This window comes from Ailuropoda melanoleuca, chromosome 15 (genome assembly GCF_002007445.2).
Source record: "Ailuropoda melanoleuca isolate Jingjing chromosome 15, ASM200744v2, whole genome shotgun sequence".
Taxonomy (NCBI): Eukaryota; Metazoa; Chordata; class Mammalia; order Carnivora; family Ursidae; genus Ailuropoda; species Ailuropoda melanoleuca.
In genome coordinates this window covers 87,206,191-87,222,675 of record NC_048232.1, presented here as the reverse complement: position 1 = coordinate 87,222,675, position 16,485 = coordinate 87,206,191, and the positions used below count along the sequence as shown (strand labels likewise).

The window sequence follows — 16,485 nt, the reverse complement described above, 5'->3', positions numbered from 1 at the left end:
CTTCCACAAGTATGCCTGAGTCTAAGGCTATCCTGTCCACTTGGGTTTATATCCTGCCCCCTCCTAAGTTCTTTGCTTCTGTGATTATCTTTCTCTTTGGATTGTATCTTCCTCCCTTACTGGATAATTTTCATTGGCAATAATACATCCCTTATTAACACTCTTATGACATAGAGACTAGATAGCTGTATGAAAAGAAAGTATAGTACAATGTTAATTGTAGAATTTAGTGATAAATATATGGGTGTTTACTATGAAATTGTTTCAACTTTCTTGTGTGTTTAAAAATTTTATAATGAAATGCTTGGAGAAAAGCCCTTGAACTTCACTGTCTCTTTAGGCTGTCGCCCCATTTTAACAGCACAGTGAAGCTCTTTGAACCATCCTTGGTGCTCTTGATTCAGTTTTCAGTCCCAAGCTCCACCGAAATGACACTTAGTCTAGGTCACCATTGACCTACATCTTGTAAGAGTCAGTGGCCAATTTCCTTCCTCATCCTGTTTGACTTATCAGTGCTATTTCATTCATTTAAAAATAATGGAATGCCTACCATGTGCCATGCACTGGCCTCATCAGTGAACAGATAAAAATCCTTTCCCATGTAGAACTTGCAATCAAGTGCAGAGAGACAGACAACAAAATATGAGAAGGATATAGGGGCGCCTGGGTGGCTCAGTAGTTAAGCGTCTACCTTCGGCTCAGGGCGTGATCCCGGCGTTATGGGATCGAGCCCCACATCAGGCTCTTCTGCTAGGAGCCTGCTTCTCCCTCTCCCACTCCCCCTGCTTGTGTTCCCTCTCTTGCTGGCTGTCTCTGCCAAATAAATAAATAAAATCTTTAAAAAAAAATATGAGAAGGATATAGAATATTAAAGTGTTAAGTATTAAGGGAAAAAATAGAAACAGGAGCGGAATCAAATGCTGGGGTTATTTTTAAAGAAGTTGGTCAAGGGAAGGTCTTGCTGTCTAGGTGGCATGGCAGGTCCCATTTTGTCTCTCCCTTGAGCCTCTTTGCCCTTCCGACTCTGTATACCAACTAGGTTTTCTCCTGTTTCACTGGCCTCACTTATTGGCTGCTTCTCCCCTCAGTCTCTGAAAACACTGGAGTCCTCCCACCCCCTGGAAATATGTCCTCTGTCTGTGTCTACCCTATGTTCTTTTCCCAGGTGATCTTATTCAGTCCCATAGCTCCAGATACCATTCTTATGCTGCTGACTTTTAAAATTATGTATCTAAGCTATAATATTCAGCATTTTTTTTCCTGTTTCTAGTAGACATGTGAAATACTATGATCAGGGGAGCCTGGCTGGCTCAGTCGAGTTCAAGCCCCACATTGGGCATAGAGAGTACTTAAAAATAAAATCTTAAAAAAAAATACTGTAATCAGAAAGAGAAGTAAATTTCTTCTCCCCTGCTTTGCCCAGACAAAGTTGTTCCTTCCAAGGTCTTACCTGCTCAGTAAGGAGCACCATCTGCTCATTCATTCAGACCAGATACCCAGAGTAATTCTTGATTCCCTCTTCTACACCCTACTTCCGTCCTCTAATCTTCTGTAAATCCTAATAACTCTACCTCTGAAATACATCCTGAATCCAGTTGTTTCTTGACACTCTTCACTGCTATCACCCAGCCAAAGTTGCTAGAGCTCTCATTTGGACTATCGCTGTAACTTCCTAACATGTTCCTCCACTTTCTTGTCCCTCTGCAATTTATTCTCACAGCAGTCAGAGTGAGCGGTTAAAGAAAAACAAGCTAAAAAAGTAAATCTATAAATCTGAGCACTGCCCAGCTTAAAACTCTCCAATGGCTTTCCCCTGCATTTGGGATAAAATCCGGTATTTCTTACCATGACCCACAAAACCCTTTATGATCTGGCTCCTGTGTCTTTCTCTTCTCTAATATTTCTCTAATATTCTCCTTCCCCATATTTACTGTGCTCCAGTCAGAAATGCTTTTTTTTGCCTTCCTTACGTAGACCAATCTTATTTCCGTTGCAGGGTCTTAGCATTTGTTGTTCCTCGGACTTTAGAATGCTTTTCTCCCAGAGTTCCAAGTTCCATATGGCTGCCACCTAAATGAATTCTCCTTCATCCTTATAAATTCTATCACACCCAGAACATTACCAGTCTAGGCCAATTCTACCACCTTAATAATCTTGTCCTCTTCCCTCTATTCCCACTACTACCACTGTTTCAGGCTCCCATCATTTCTTCCTTGGATTAATGTAGTAATCTTTAGCTGAGCTCCCAACCTTTGGTCTTACCCTACTTTAATCCATGCTTCACACTGTTACCTCAGTAATCTTCATCTGTTCCCACAAGAAAGAGGATCCATTTTATTTCTTGGTAGATGAGGAAAAGGCATTTGAAAAAAATCAATACCTAAAAGGTTGATGGGTTCAAATTAAACATTTTTGGTTAGACTCCATCATAGGTGATGTTGTTTACTTCACACTGTATTACATCACATCATACCTATTTGTTTTACCACTAGTGGTGCTAAGATTGACCCCTGGATTAGGGTGGTGACAGTGATTACTCCATTGTACAATTAGTTTTTCCCTTCTAACTAGTCTAGTATTCTAGTGTTACTAGTGTTGCTTTGACATTAGACAGATGTTCCTTATCCACCATTTACCCAAATGTTTTTCTAAATTCTATTAAGTTTTAAATTTTAATTCCAGTATAGTTAACATATAGTGTTATATTAGTTTCAAGTATACAATATAGTAATTTAACAATTCTATACATTACTCAGTGCTCATCATGATAAGTGTACTCTTTAATCCCCATCGCCTATTTCACCCTTCCCCCCACCATCTTCCCTCTGGTAACCATCAGTTTGTTCTCTATACTTAAGAACCTGTTTCTTTTTCTTTTTCCTTTCCCTTTCCTTTTCTTTTTTTTATGTTTCTTTGTTTGCCTTTCTCTTTTTTCCCTTTGTTTTGTTTCTTAAATTCCACATGAGTGAAATCATGGTATTTGTCTTTCTATGACTGACTTTGCTTGGCATTATACTCTCTAGCTCCATCCATGTTGTTGCAAATAGCAAGATTTCATTCCTTTTTTATGACTAATACTCCACTGTGTATACATACCTCATCTTCTTTATCCATTCATCAGTCGATGGACACTTGGGCCGCTTCCATATCTTGGCTATTGTAAATAATGCTGCTATAAACATCGGGGTGCCTGTATCCTTTTGAATTAGTGTTTTTGTATTCTTTGGGTAAATACCCAGTAGCGTGATTACTGGATCACAGGCTCGTTCTATTTTTAACTTTTTGAGGAACCTCCATTCTGTTTTCCACATTGGCTGTGCCAGTTTGCATTCCCATCGACAGCGCACAAAGGTTCCTTTTTCTCCACATCCTCATCAACACTGTTATTTCTTGTGTTTTTGCTCTTAGCCATTGTGGAGGTCTGAGGTGCTAGCTCGTTTTAATTTTGATTTGCATTTCCCTGATGATGAACGACGTGGAGCATCTTTTCATGCGTCTGTTAGCTATCCGTGTGTCTTCTTTGGAGAAATATCTGTTCATGTTGTCTGCCCATTTTTAAATTGATTATTTGCTTTTTGGGTGTTGAGTTGTATAACTTTTTCATGTATTTTAGATATTAATTCTTTATTGCATATGTCATTTGCAAATATCTTCTCCTATTCAGTAGGTTGTCTTTTAGTTTTGTTGATTATTTTCTTTGCCATACAAAAGCTTTTTATTTTGATGCAGTCCCAATGGTTTATTTTTGCTTTTATTTCCCTTGCTTCAGGGAACATATCTAGAAAAATATTGCTACAGCCAATGTCAAAGAAATTACTGCATTTGCTACCCAGATGTTTTTAATGTCAATTAATAATCTTGACTGAATCAGCATTTCATTAAGGTTTGCAAAATTGAGTTTATAATATGTCATGCTTTTCTATATTCATGAATGATAGTCCCCTGTTTTTAAAAAAAAAAGTTTTTTTTCATCGATGGGTATTATTAGAAACCTAAGATACAGTTCACACTGGAAAAACATGATAAATTATTGTCTTATTTTTTTTTAAAAGATTTTATTTATTCATTTGAGTGAGAGATAGCTAGAGGGATCACATGTTGGGGGAAGAGGGAGAAGCAGGCTCCCTGTTGAGCAGGGAGCCTAATGCGGAGCTTGATCCTGGGACCTGAGCTGAAGGCAGTCGCTTAACCCACTGAGCCACCCAGGCGCCCCAATGCTTGTCTTTCTTAATTAGTATTTTCAAAGATGAAAGTTTTAATAGCACAAATGGTGAAAATGAATTTTTCTTTTTTTTTGTTACTATCATTATGGACTCATGAATTTTCATTGCTGTAGTGTTTTTAATCCACCAAAACCATTACTCTTTTTTTAAAAAAGATTTTATTTATTTTTTTGAAAGAGAGTGCACAAGCATGGGGGAAGGGCAGAGGGAGAAGGAGAAGCAGACTCCCCACTGAGCAGGGAGCCTGACATGGCTTGATCCCAGGAGTCTGGGATCACGACTTGAGCCAAAGACAGATGCCCAACTAACTGAGCCACGCAGGTACCCCATAAACCATTATTCTTTTTGATGCTCACCCTGCCATATCTTTAGTCAGTAGGAGCTCTTTCAAGCTCTTTCCTGTGTCCTTTAGTCATGACCTTATTAATATTTGAAATCTTCCTTACTTTCTGATATAAGATGTCCCAGTTCCCAGGCTATTCTTCAATTTTCCCGGCCTCAGACTTGGAATTAGCCAGTTCTCCAATTATTTCTGGTTTCTTTTTGAAAGGGAGTTATTAAAGACCACCATCTGGGAACAAGAGACACTCAGTGCATTTGATCAGTGCATTTGGGTGATAGCAGGTCTAAGCCTTTCAGTGGCTGGGGCTAGAAAATACAAGAAATAGGGGCGCCTGGGTGGCACAGCGGTTAAGCGTCTGCCTTCAGCTCAGGGCGTGATCCCAGCGTTATGGGATCGAGCCCCACATCAGGCTCCTCCGCTGTGAGCCTGCTTCTTCCTCTCCCACTCCCCCTGCTTGTGTTCCCTCTCTCGCTGGCTGTCTCTATCTCTGTCAAATGAATAAATAAAAATCTTTAAAAAAAAAAAAAAAAAAAAAAAAAAAGAAAATACAAGAAATAATTTTCAGATTTGTTCTTTTGTTTATAACAGCTTTATTGAGATATAATTTGCATACTATCAAGTTCATCCTTTTTAAGTGTACAGTGATGTTCACTATATACAGAGTTGTATAACTGTCATCCTATCTAATTCCAAAACATTTTCATCACCCCAAAAAGAAACCTTGTACTCATTAGCAATCCTTCTCCATTATCTCCTTTCTATCCAGCCCCTGGCAACCACTAATTTACTTTCTGTCTCTATAGATTTTCCTATTCTCAGCATGTTATATAAGTGGAACCATGCGATATGTGGCCTTTTGTGTCTGGATTCTTTCACTTAACATACTAGGTTTCTCTGTGTTATAGTATGTATATTAGTACTTAATTCCTCTTTATGGCTAAATAGTATTCCATTGCAAGATATACCACAGTGTATTTATTCACCAGTTGAAGGATATTTGGGGTGTTGCCACTTTGTGGTTGTTTTGAATAATGCTGCTTTCAACATTTGTGTACAAGTCTTTGTGTAGACAGGTTTTTATATCTCTTGAGTGTGTACCTAGGAGTGGAATTGCAGAATCATAATGGTAACTCTATGTCTAACATTTGAGGAACTGCCAGACTGTTTTCTAAAGTAAGTGCACTATTTTGGCACTCCCATTGGCAGTGAATGAAGGTTCAGATTTCTCCACATCCTCAACGGTTGTTATTATCTTTTTTCAATTAGATATCCTAATCAATGGGAATTGTATCTCATTGTGGTTTTGATATGCATTTCCCAAGTGACTAATAGGACTTTGAGCGTCTTTCCATGTTATAGTAATTTTTAAAAATCAAATTTATGGAGCTCCTCAGTGGCATAGTCGGTTAAGCCACCGACTCTTGGTTTCTGCCCAGGTCATGATCTCAGGTCGTGTGATCAGGTACCGTCGGGCTCTGCATTCAATGTAGAGTCAGCTTGAGATTCCCTCTCCCTCTCCCACTTGTACTCTCACTCTCTAAAATAAATAAATTAGGGGCGCCTGGGTGGCACAGCGGTTAAGCGTCTGTCTTCGGCTCAGGGCGTGATCCTGGCGTTATGGGATCGAGCCCCACATCAGGCTCCTCCGCTGTGAGCCTGCTTCTCCCTCTCCCACTCCCCCTGCTTGTGTTCCCTCTCTCTCTGGCTGTCTCTATCTCTGTCAAATAAATAAATAAAATCTTTAAAAAAAATAAAATTAATTAATTAATCTTCATAAAATAAAAAAGAAAAATTCAATTCATGTTGATAGTTTCCATTCAGTTTTTTTTTAAGATTTACTTATTTATTTATTTGAGAGATAGAGCAGGGGGAGGGGCAGAGTGAGAGTGAGCGTCTCAAGCAGACTCCCTGCTGAGCATGGAGCCCCATGTAGGGCTCAATCTCACAACCCCGAGATCATGACCTGAGCCAAAATCGAGAGTCGGTCCCTTAACCAGCTGAGTCGGGCACCCCTCCATTCAGTTTTAACATAACTGTGTTTTTGCTGTTTCCTGATTGTAGTCATTGCAAATATTTTTTCTTACTCTGAAAATCTTAGTTCCTAACATCACTAATATAATTACATATTTGCTTTAATGTGCAATATAAAGAAAACTATCTTAAAACTATCAATACCAATAACATTCCAAGCTATAAAGGTAATAAAGGAAAATTGGAATTCTTTTGTAGTTCTCTTTGGTCCTTAAAATACTTCCCATGAAGAATGTACAGTCAGAATTTTGTGATCTGAAGTCCCTTGAAATAAAATATTTCTCAATATGGCTATCACCAATTTAATACTCAGTTAAGTTTACTTGTTTATGATTGTTTTCATTTATAGAATTTTTAAATTTTAGGGTTTTTTAAAATGGGTAATACAGATACGTATTTCATGGGTCAAAACTATAGAAAGGTATACCCTGAGAAATCTTGCTTCTGCCCTGTTCCCTCTATCAGTCAGGGTCCCAATAGGAAATAGGTGACACACTCAAATGAGGACAATTTGTGGAAGGTTTATTTACAAAGGTACTAATTACAAAGGTGTGGGAGGCTATAAAGGAATTCCAAGGACTAGAGGAATTACAGGGTTAGTACAATAGATCTGTCACCACCCAAGGCCCAGAGAGGAAGGAACCCAAAAGGAAATTTAAGGGCGGGGACCTGTCAAAGGACACAGCTAATTGGAAGTTACTTCACAGAGAGGGAAGTAGGGGAATAAATACCCTGACCCCATTTTTTTCCTATCCTCCTGCCAGAGCTCCCCATTGGCCAAATCCAACTAGAAGCCAAAAGGCATGAGAGCCTATTGATACAAGGCAAAAAGCAGGGTGGAAAATGGACCAGGAGAGGCAAACAGGTGTCCAACTCAGTTTCTGTGTCCTGCTCTCCACCTTGTATAAATGACCATTTCTTGATTATTTTTCAGTATCCCTTTTTGCAAATGCAAGAAAATATAGATGTATTGCTATTTCTTTTTTTTTTTTTTTTAAAGATTTTGTTTATTTATTTGACAGAGATAGAGACAGCCAGCGAGAGAGGGAACACAAGCAGGGGGAGTGGGAGAGGAAGAAGCAGGCTCCCAGCGGAAGAGCCTGATGTGGGGCTCGATCCCACAACGCCGGGATCACGCCCTGAGCCGAAGGCAGACGCTTAACCGCTGTGCCACCCAGGCGCCCCAGATGTATTGCTATTTCTAACCCCACAGTTCTCTTTATGCCAAAGTTTATATTTAGTTTTTTACTATATATGCTGTTATAAATTTTTTTTTTCATTTACTACATCCTCTTCTGTTCTCTTTCTGCTTTGTAATCTCCATTGCATGGCTGTTATACAGTTATTTCAAGTATTCCTTTAATTTCTAGACACTTGAGTTGTTTCTGATCTTTTCCTGTTAGAAAAAAACCTATAATGGATTGCATAATTGTGTATTTTCCATTGTATAGCTGTGCACGTATATCAGGGAGATAGATTTCTAGAAATGGAATTGCTGGCTCAAAAGATGAATGGATTTAGATAAAGTTTTAGTATCCAAAATATATAAAGAAGTTATACAACTCAACACCCAAAAAGCAAATAATCAATTTAAAAATGGGCAGACAACATGAACAGATATTTCTCCAGAGAAGACACACGGATAGCTAACAGACGCATGAAAAGATGCTCCACGTCGTTCATCATCAGGGAAATGCAAATCAAAATTAAAATGAGCTAGCACCTCACACCTCCACAATGGCTAAGCAAAAACACAAGAAATAACAGCGTTGATGAGGATGTGGAGAAAAAGGAACCTATGTGCGCTGTCGATGGGAATGCAAACTGGCACAGCCAATGTGGAAAACAGAATGGAGGTTCCTCAAAAAGTTAAAGATAGAGCTAGCCTGTGATCCAGTAATCACACTACTGGGTATTTACCCAAGAATACAAAAACACTAATTCAAAAGGATACAGGCATTCCCTCTGCCTTCCCCACCCCCGCCCCGCCCTGTGTGCTCTCCCTCTCAAATACATAAATAAAAATCTTTAAAAAAAAAAAAAAAGCAGGCTTAGGCCTGCTGTATGACTTTTTTGTACCACCAACTCCTACCAATCATAAATATTCTAGCAACCTTATTCTTGTCCGTGGGAATATCTTAGATATAGTTAGCCATTTTTAAAAGTATGTGGTAGTTAGGGACGCCTGGGTGGCGCAGTCGTTAAGCGTCTGCCTCCGGCTCAGGTCATGATCCCGGTGTTATGGGATCGAGCCCCACATCAGGCTCCTCCGCTATGAGCCTGCTTCTTCCTCTCCCACTCCCCCTGCTTGTGTTCCCTCTCTCGCTGGTGGTCTCTCTCTGTCAAATAAATAAATAAATCTTTAAAAAATAAAAAAATATAAAAAAAATAAAAGTACGTGATAGTTAATGTTCATAAAATGGTAATAACTGAAATTCAGAGATAATTTGCCAGAGTATAATATTTAATAATGGAGGAGAGTTGGAGTTTAGATCCACTTATTTAGGTCCTTAAATTTAGGCCACTTAATACTCTACCATAGCTGCATAGAAGAAACCAGTGATCTACATAAAATTGTGTAGTCACATGCTTCTTAAATATAGAGACAGTACTGTTGAGACGTGTATTGGCTATATTTCACTTCCATTGGTGGCCTGGTTTATTTGACTCTGGGCAAGGTTTTTTATTATTAAGAAGGAATAAATTTTTCCTCTCTTCTTTCCCAGGAAAATCTAATGTAATGGACGCACTTAGTTTTGTAATGGGAGAGAAAACAGCTAATTTAAGAGTGAAAAATATTCAAGAACTCATTCATGGAGCACATATTGGAAAACCCGTCTCTTCTTCTGCAAGTGTGAAAATTGTGTACGTGGAGGAAAGTGGAAAAGAGAAAACATTTACAAGGACTATCCGAGGTAGTTTTTTGGTAGATGATTGCTTCTGAGTCATTTGATTTTTTTTGGTAGATAATTGCTTCTGAGTCATTTGATTTTTCAAATTTAAGTCAGATCATCCGTTTTTTCTTTTTTTAAAGGGTGTGATTTGTTATTCCACTGGCATAATAAACTAGAGATTTGGGGTTTTTTTCCTCTAAGACAGCAAAGCTCAGAAGCAAGTACTACAACCTGTTTGATTCTCCACTAACAGTTGTCTTTAAGCAGATGGATTTGTTCACATTTCCCTGCTGCCAAATAGCATTTTTCTACCTGGTTATTAGGTTAAAGCGAAAGAGGTTCTCTAGGTGTGTGTATCCCTGAGTAAGGAAGACTGAGAGTTGTTTACATGTATCTTTTCTATATGCTGAGCGTTTGCAGAGACTTGGCATGTCTTGGTGTTGTTTTTCTGTTTTTGGTATTTCATGCTGGTGCACTAGAACATGGTCTTAATGTTCTAATGTATAAATACTGTCTTACTAACTTTCTCCAGATTGAGCCACTGATAATTCTGGAAATACTTACATCTTAGTAACTTAAGTATTTTATCACATTACCGCATAGATCCTTTGGGTTTTTATTCAAAAGACTCTGTTACAGTAAAGTTTCCCTAGCCCACTCTATTTATCTAATAAATCATCATAAATTTATGTTTTCCCATCTTTATTGGGGTATAATTGACAGGTAAAAATTGCAGGTATCCAGGGGCTCCTGGCTGGCCCAGTCAGAAGAGCATGCGACTGTTGATCTTGGGATTGTGGGTTTGGGCCACACCTGGGCCTAGAACTTATTTTTTAAAAAAAGAAAGAAAAAATGCTAATTAAAAAAATTGCTTGTATTTACGGTATACATCTATGTTTTAATATACATTATGAAGTAAACAGCACAATCAAGCTAATTAAGGTATGTATCACCTTACGTGGTTACTGTTTTCTTTGCATGTGCATGAGTGTATGTGTTTGTGGTGAGAATACCTAAGATCTACCCTCATTGCAAATTTGAAGTATATAATGCAGTATTGTTAACTGTAGTCACATTGCTATACATTAGATCTCCAGAATTTACCATCTTGCATAACTGAAACTTAGCAACCCTTGACCAACATCTCCCCATTTTTTTTTCTCCCCCCGGTTGCTGGCATCCAGCATTCTATTCTCTGCTTCTATGAGTTTACCTATTTTAGATTCCGCATATATGTGAGATCATGCAGTATTTCTGGACTGTTTTGTTCCATTGGTCTCTCTGTCTATTCTTATGCCAGTGCCATACTGTTTTGATTACTGTGGCTTTGTAATATATATTCGAATCAGAAGTGCGGTGCCTCAGTTTTGTTCTTGTTCCCAGCCCATTTGTCTTTGTTTGCACTGCTATAACAAATACCTTATAAACAATAAAAATTTATTTCTCACTGTTCTGGAGGCAGGAAGTCTAAGATCAGGTTGCCAGTATGGTCTAATGAGGGGCTGTCTTCTGGATTTGCAGACATCTCATTATATTCTCACATTGGTGGAAGGAACTAGAGAGCTCTGTGGGGTCTCTTTTGTAAGCCCATTAATCACATCCCCGAGGGCACCACAGTCACAACTTAATCACCTCCCAAAGGCCCCACCTCCTAATGCCATCGCTTTTGGGGGGTTAGGATTTCTACATATGAATTTAGAGGGGACACAAACAGACCATAACATCATCCTCTTTAAAATTGTAATGCCTGTTCCCCGTACACAGAGACCTCCATATCCCTTCCCTGCTCTCTTTTACTCCTTAGCACTTAACATTTTCTCACGTGATATTTATTGTACTTACATATCTCATTTTTGTCTGTCTGCATCATGGGATATAAACTCCTTGAGATCCAGACTTTTGTCCATTTTGTTCACTGCTGTAGAATGCTTCTTGGCATGTAGTGGACATTCAATATGTGTTGACTGATTAAATGCATTTATTAATAACATGTATGTTATTGCATAGCTGACCATTTCAGTAAGGAAAACAATTTTACTAAACTTTGAATGGTTGTTGTTACATGTCTGCTATTTATACTTCCAATAATAGCTTTTATTCTTTTATTTAGGGGTATGCTCAGAATTTCATTTTGACGATAATCTGGTGAGTCGTTCTGTGTACATAGCTGAGCTGGAAAAGATAGGCATAATAGTCAAAGCACGGAACTGTCTAGTGTTTCAGGTAAGGAGCTGTGCTAGTTTATTTGTTCATGATTTTGAAAATACATCCATATAGTTTATATGTTGATGTGCTTTACTGTTTTTAAAAGGGAACTGTAGAGTCGATTTCAATGAAAAAACCCAAAGAAAGAACCCAGTTTTTTGAGGAAATCAGCACTTCAGGAGAGCTTATAGCAGAATATGAGGAAAAGAAACGAAAGTTACAGAAAGCTGAAGAGGATGCACAGTTTAATTTTAATAAGAAAAAAAATGTAGCTGCAGAACGCAAACATGCAAAATTAGAGAAAGAAGAGGTAAGTTTGTGATGGTGGAACCAATAAGTGTTGGATACAAAGACTTTCTGTCTGTTCGCGCTGCTAGGTATTGGCTTGGGGTTACTAACAAAATTTTTAAAATAAAGTAAAACAAAGCCCACTGTTCATTAAAAATAAACTTTCTGAGGTAGTTTCTACTGGGTTTTTTTGTTGTTGTTGTTTTTTCCTAAAGAGGCAGTACAACCTCAACTGCAAAAATGTCTGATTTTGCCGATTAAAGATAAGCTTAAAGGGTTTATATCTTACATGACAGAGGCTTTCAACTTTTGGACCTCGTCCCCTTACACTCTTAAAAATTTATAAAATCCCCAAAGAGTTTGTGTAAATGTGGGTCCTATCTACCAATATTTATTATATTTGAAATTAAAACTGAGAAATTTTTAAAATATATTTTAACAGCCAATGTTAAAACAACAATACTGAACATTATATGTTAACATAAATGACATATTTTTATGAAAAATAACTGCATTTTCTAAAACTAATTAGAAGGATGGCATTGTTTTACATACTTATAATCTCCTTAATAAATGGCTGAATAGAAGAATCTCCTATCTCCTTCTGTATCAACCCTTATTTATGTTAAGGCCTCACATCTTTACCCACCATTGGTGCAGGTGTCAACACAATGAAAAAAGCAAATGAGGTCTTACTATTGTTATGAAGAGTTTTGACCTCAGGAGCTCCCTAAAAGGGTACTGGAAAACTCTAGGAGGCCATAGACACACTTTACAGATACTGTTCTGTGGTATTTCTTGGTGCCCTTCACAGTGCCTAGTGTAGTGCCTTATTTATAGTTGATAATTGTTTGCATTTAGAGTGATCTTTGTCAAATGCAAATCAGAGCCTTTCTCTTGCATAAAACCTTTATCAGTGCAGTGCTTCCCTCTAGTCTACCTCCCCAGCCTACTTACATGGCCCCTTACCCACCTCTCAAGCTTTAGTTTCCTCTACTCTCCCACCAACTGCCCTTTACTGTTTCTTGAACATAATGCACTCACTTCTAGCTCAGAGCTTTTGCTGTTTCTCCTGCCTAGATAGCTATGTGCATGATATTTGCGTGGCCAATACTTTCTCATTCACGTTGTCGTTAAAAAGATATTTTCTTGGGCAGGCATTTGCTATCCACACCCCAATCTAAGTTGGCACCCCCTCCCTGGTACTATTGCATTACCCTATTGTGGGTTTTTTTTTTTTGTAACATATATTGCTGTATGAAATTATCTTGTTTATTATGTTTGCTTGTTTACTCTCTGATTCCCCCTCCCCCACCATTAGAACAACTAGCTTATAAGCTGATACAAGGAGAGACTGTTTCCATCTTCTCTACTACATTCCCAGAAACAAGGGCCAGGCATATAGTAGGCAGTCATTAATATTTGAAGACATAAATGAAAAGTGGTTGTGTTTCTCATTGTGATGTATCTCTGTTTCTTCATATTTTTACATATGTGTATATGTCCTTGGTTTTGTTAGTGGAGAGAGGTGGTGTCAGTGAAAGACTATGATATTCATTGATGAGGTTGTGGCATATAGGTGAGGTTCAGTGGGGTGGAGTCCAGAGCTGATGACCAAGAAAGAATTTTTTGAGACATCTTTGGTGCAAAAATGGTGGTTTTTTAAAGCATGGGGACAGAACCCGTGGGCAGAAAGAGCTGCTCCAGAATCATGAGGAATGGCCCATTATATACCCTCAAGTTGGGAGGGGGTTAGGGATAGCTTAAGTCTCTAAGGAATTTTGGAAACAAGGTTTCCAGGACCTTGAGGAGGCTAGCTGTTGTTAGGAAAAGGTCATTTATTACGATCTAATAAAACCTTAGTCATGAGGGGCACCTGGGTGGCACAGCGGTGAAGCGTCTGCCTTCGGCTCAGGGCATTATGGGATCGAGCCCCACATCAGGCTCCTCCGCTATGAGCCTGTTTCTTCCTCTCCCACTCCCCCTGCTTGTGTTCCCTCTTTCGCTGGCTGTCTGTCTCTATCTCTGTCGAATAAATAAATAAAATCTTTAAAAAAAAAAAAAAAACCTTAGTCATGAGACCCTTCAGATGTATATCGGTGGGCCATATGCTTGGGGGATGATTGCCAACACGTATCTTGGGGGGGGTGGTTAGAGATAAAGGAAGTTTCTAAAGGAATTTTTATACGCTAAAGTAGACTTACAGGATCCTGGTGGAGGGGAGGGGGTCAGGCTAGGACTGCCTTTGGCCCTTAGCAAAGTATTAACATCGAGGAGGAGGCCGCTGAGTTCCTAGAGGAATGTCACTGTGTCTGTTTCAAGGATTTGTCAATGGGCTGTAGGTAGTAAGGAAATTTAATTGTGTCTACATACATTCCCTTCTGGAGGCTAGATTACTGATAGCTTTGTTCTTGTAAACTGCTGAGACATTTGTAAACTGAGGGAGACTCAAGTCTTGCAAGATTGTGGTATCTATAGGTTAACTGTTTCTCTGTCCTTTAGGGCAGCCAGGAGTGCCTGAGGAATGCTTCATACATCCCAGGGGGAGGGGGTTGCAGGGTGTCAGCTTCTGCTTTGTCCTCAGCTTGCCTTCCATTCCCTCATCATTCATAATATACTGAAACAATTTATAGAAATGTAGAGTTGCAGAACTTTAAACTTTATAAGGACGTTAGAATTATCAAATTTCCTAACTATTTTTTACAATGTCATGGCAAATGGCTGTTTACCTGTTACTTGGAATACATCATTGATTAGGAGATTTCCCTTCAACGCAGCCCTTTATTCTTTTAGTAATAATACAAATGCTAAGGAAATTCTTCCGTTTAACATATATTTTAGAATTTTAATATTTCTGTTAACAGAAAAATTACATCTTATTGCAAGAATCTTACCTGGAATCCATGAATTTATCATGATCTCGGGGTCAAGGGATTGAGCCCCTCCTCAGGCTTGCATTCAGCAGGGAGTCTGCTTCTCTCCCTCTTCCTCTGCCCCTTCCCCTGCTTGCGTGCACGTGGGAGCGCAGATGCGCTCTCTCAAATAAATAAGTCTTTTTTAAAAAATAAAGCTACTAGGGACCTTATAAGTCATATAACTTCCTTCAGTTTACATATTAGGAAGCTGATGTCAGAACTACTAATGGACTTGCCATATTCTGAGATCAAGACAGAAATGGGACAAAGACCTAGGTCAGCAGGTACCACTTCATTGTTCTGACCACCGAATATATGAAAATAAAATCATTTACTGGTTTACTGGTTTATTATATAACTGTATCCAGAAACCTTCTCCAAATAATGCTACTTTTGACAAGAATACTGTTTCTTAATGACCTAAGTAATTTATTTCATAAGTTTAATAACTTGTGAATAATAAATAATAGATAAATAATAAATAATTTAATTCCTTAGAGATCATTTGTTGGTACTATTGCTGAGTTTATGAAAGGTCATCTTAAATATACTCCCTTTTAACTGTTGTTGAATTGTACTGTTTTATAGGCAGAACGTTACCAGAGTCTCCTTGAAGAACTGAAAATGAACAAGATACAATTACATCTTTTCCAACTATATCATAATGAGCAGAAAATTCGTTTCCTGAACACTAAGTTAGAGCATGTGAGTAGGGACTTGAGTGTCTCAAAGGAGTCTCTTTCTCATCATGAAAACATAGTGAAAGCCAAGAAGAAGGAACATGGAATGCTAACCAGACAGCTACAACAAACAGAAAAAGAATTAAAGTGAGTTTTTAAAAATAGTTACTAACAGCTGGATTTTATGTGTATTGATAGAAAAAATAAAAATATAAGTGCCACTCTGAAAGTTGATTTTTTTAAAAAAACTTTTTACTTTGAAATACTTTTAGATACACAGAAAAATTACAAAGATAGCAAGAGTTCCCCTATTCCCTACACTCAGTTTCTCCTACTTTTCACATTATTAATATGATACACTTGTCAGAATTCATTAACCAGTGTTGAGACACCACTATTACCTAAGGTCCATCCTTTACTCATATTTTCTGATTTTTCCTCAGTGTCCTGTTTCTGATCAAGAATACCACATTATATTTAGTCATCGTGCCACATGCCCTCCTTAATGCCCATCACCCAGTTACCCCATCCCCTCACCCACCTCCCCTCCAGCAACCCTCAGTTTGTTTCCTATGATTAAGAGTCTCTTATGGTTTGTCTCCCTCTCTGATTTCGTCTTATTTTTCCATCCCTTCCTCTATAATCCTCTGTTTTGTTTCTTAAATTCCACGTGTGAGTGAAACCATATGATAATTGTCTTTCTCTGACCGACTTATTTCTCTTAGCATAATACCCTCCAGTTCCATCCAGTTAAAAATAGAGCTGCCCTATGACCGAGCAATTGCACTACTAGGTATTTACCCAAAGGATACAAATGTAGTGATCCGAAGGGGCACCCGCACCCCAGTGTTTATAGCAGCAATGTCCATAATATCCAAACTATGAGAAGAAGGCCAGCTGTCCAAC

At 38.4% G+C, this 16,485-nt stretch overlaps 1 protein-coding gene across 1 annotated transcript in view; it reads left to right on the top strand.

The window, feature by feature from the left end:
- Window positions 1-16,485, top strand: part of SMC1B (structural maintenance of chromosomes 1B) — a 72,627-nt gene that overhangs the window by 3,437 nt on the left and 52,705 nt on the right. The window contains exons 2-5 of the mRNA XM_002922912.4: window positions 9,324-9,512; window positions 11,602-11,714; window positions 11,803-12,006; window positions 15,488-15,726. Coding sequence (XP_002922958.1) covers window positions 9,324-9,512; window positions 11,602-11,714; window positions 11,803-12,006; window positions 15,488-15,726 — 745 coding nt within the window. The remainder of the gene's footprint in view (window positions 1-9,323; window positions 9,513-11,601; window positions 11,715-11,802; window positions 12,007-15,487; window positions 15,727-16,485) is intronic.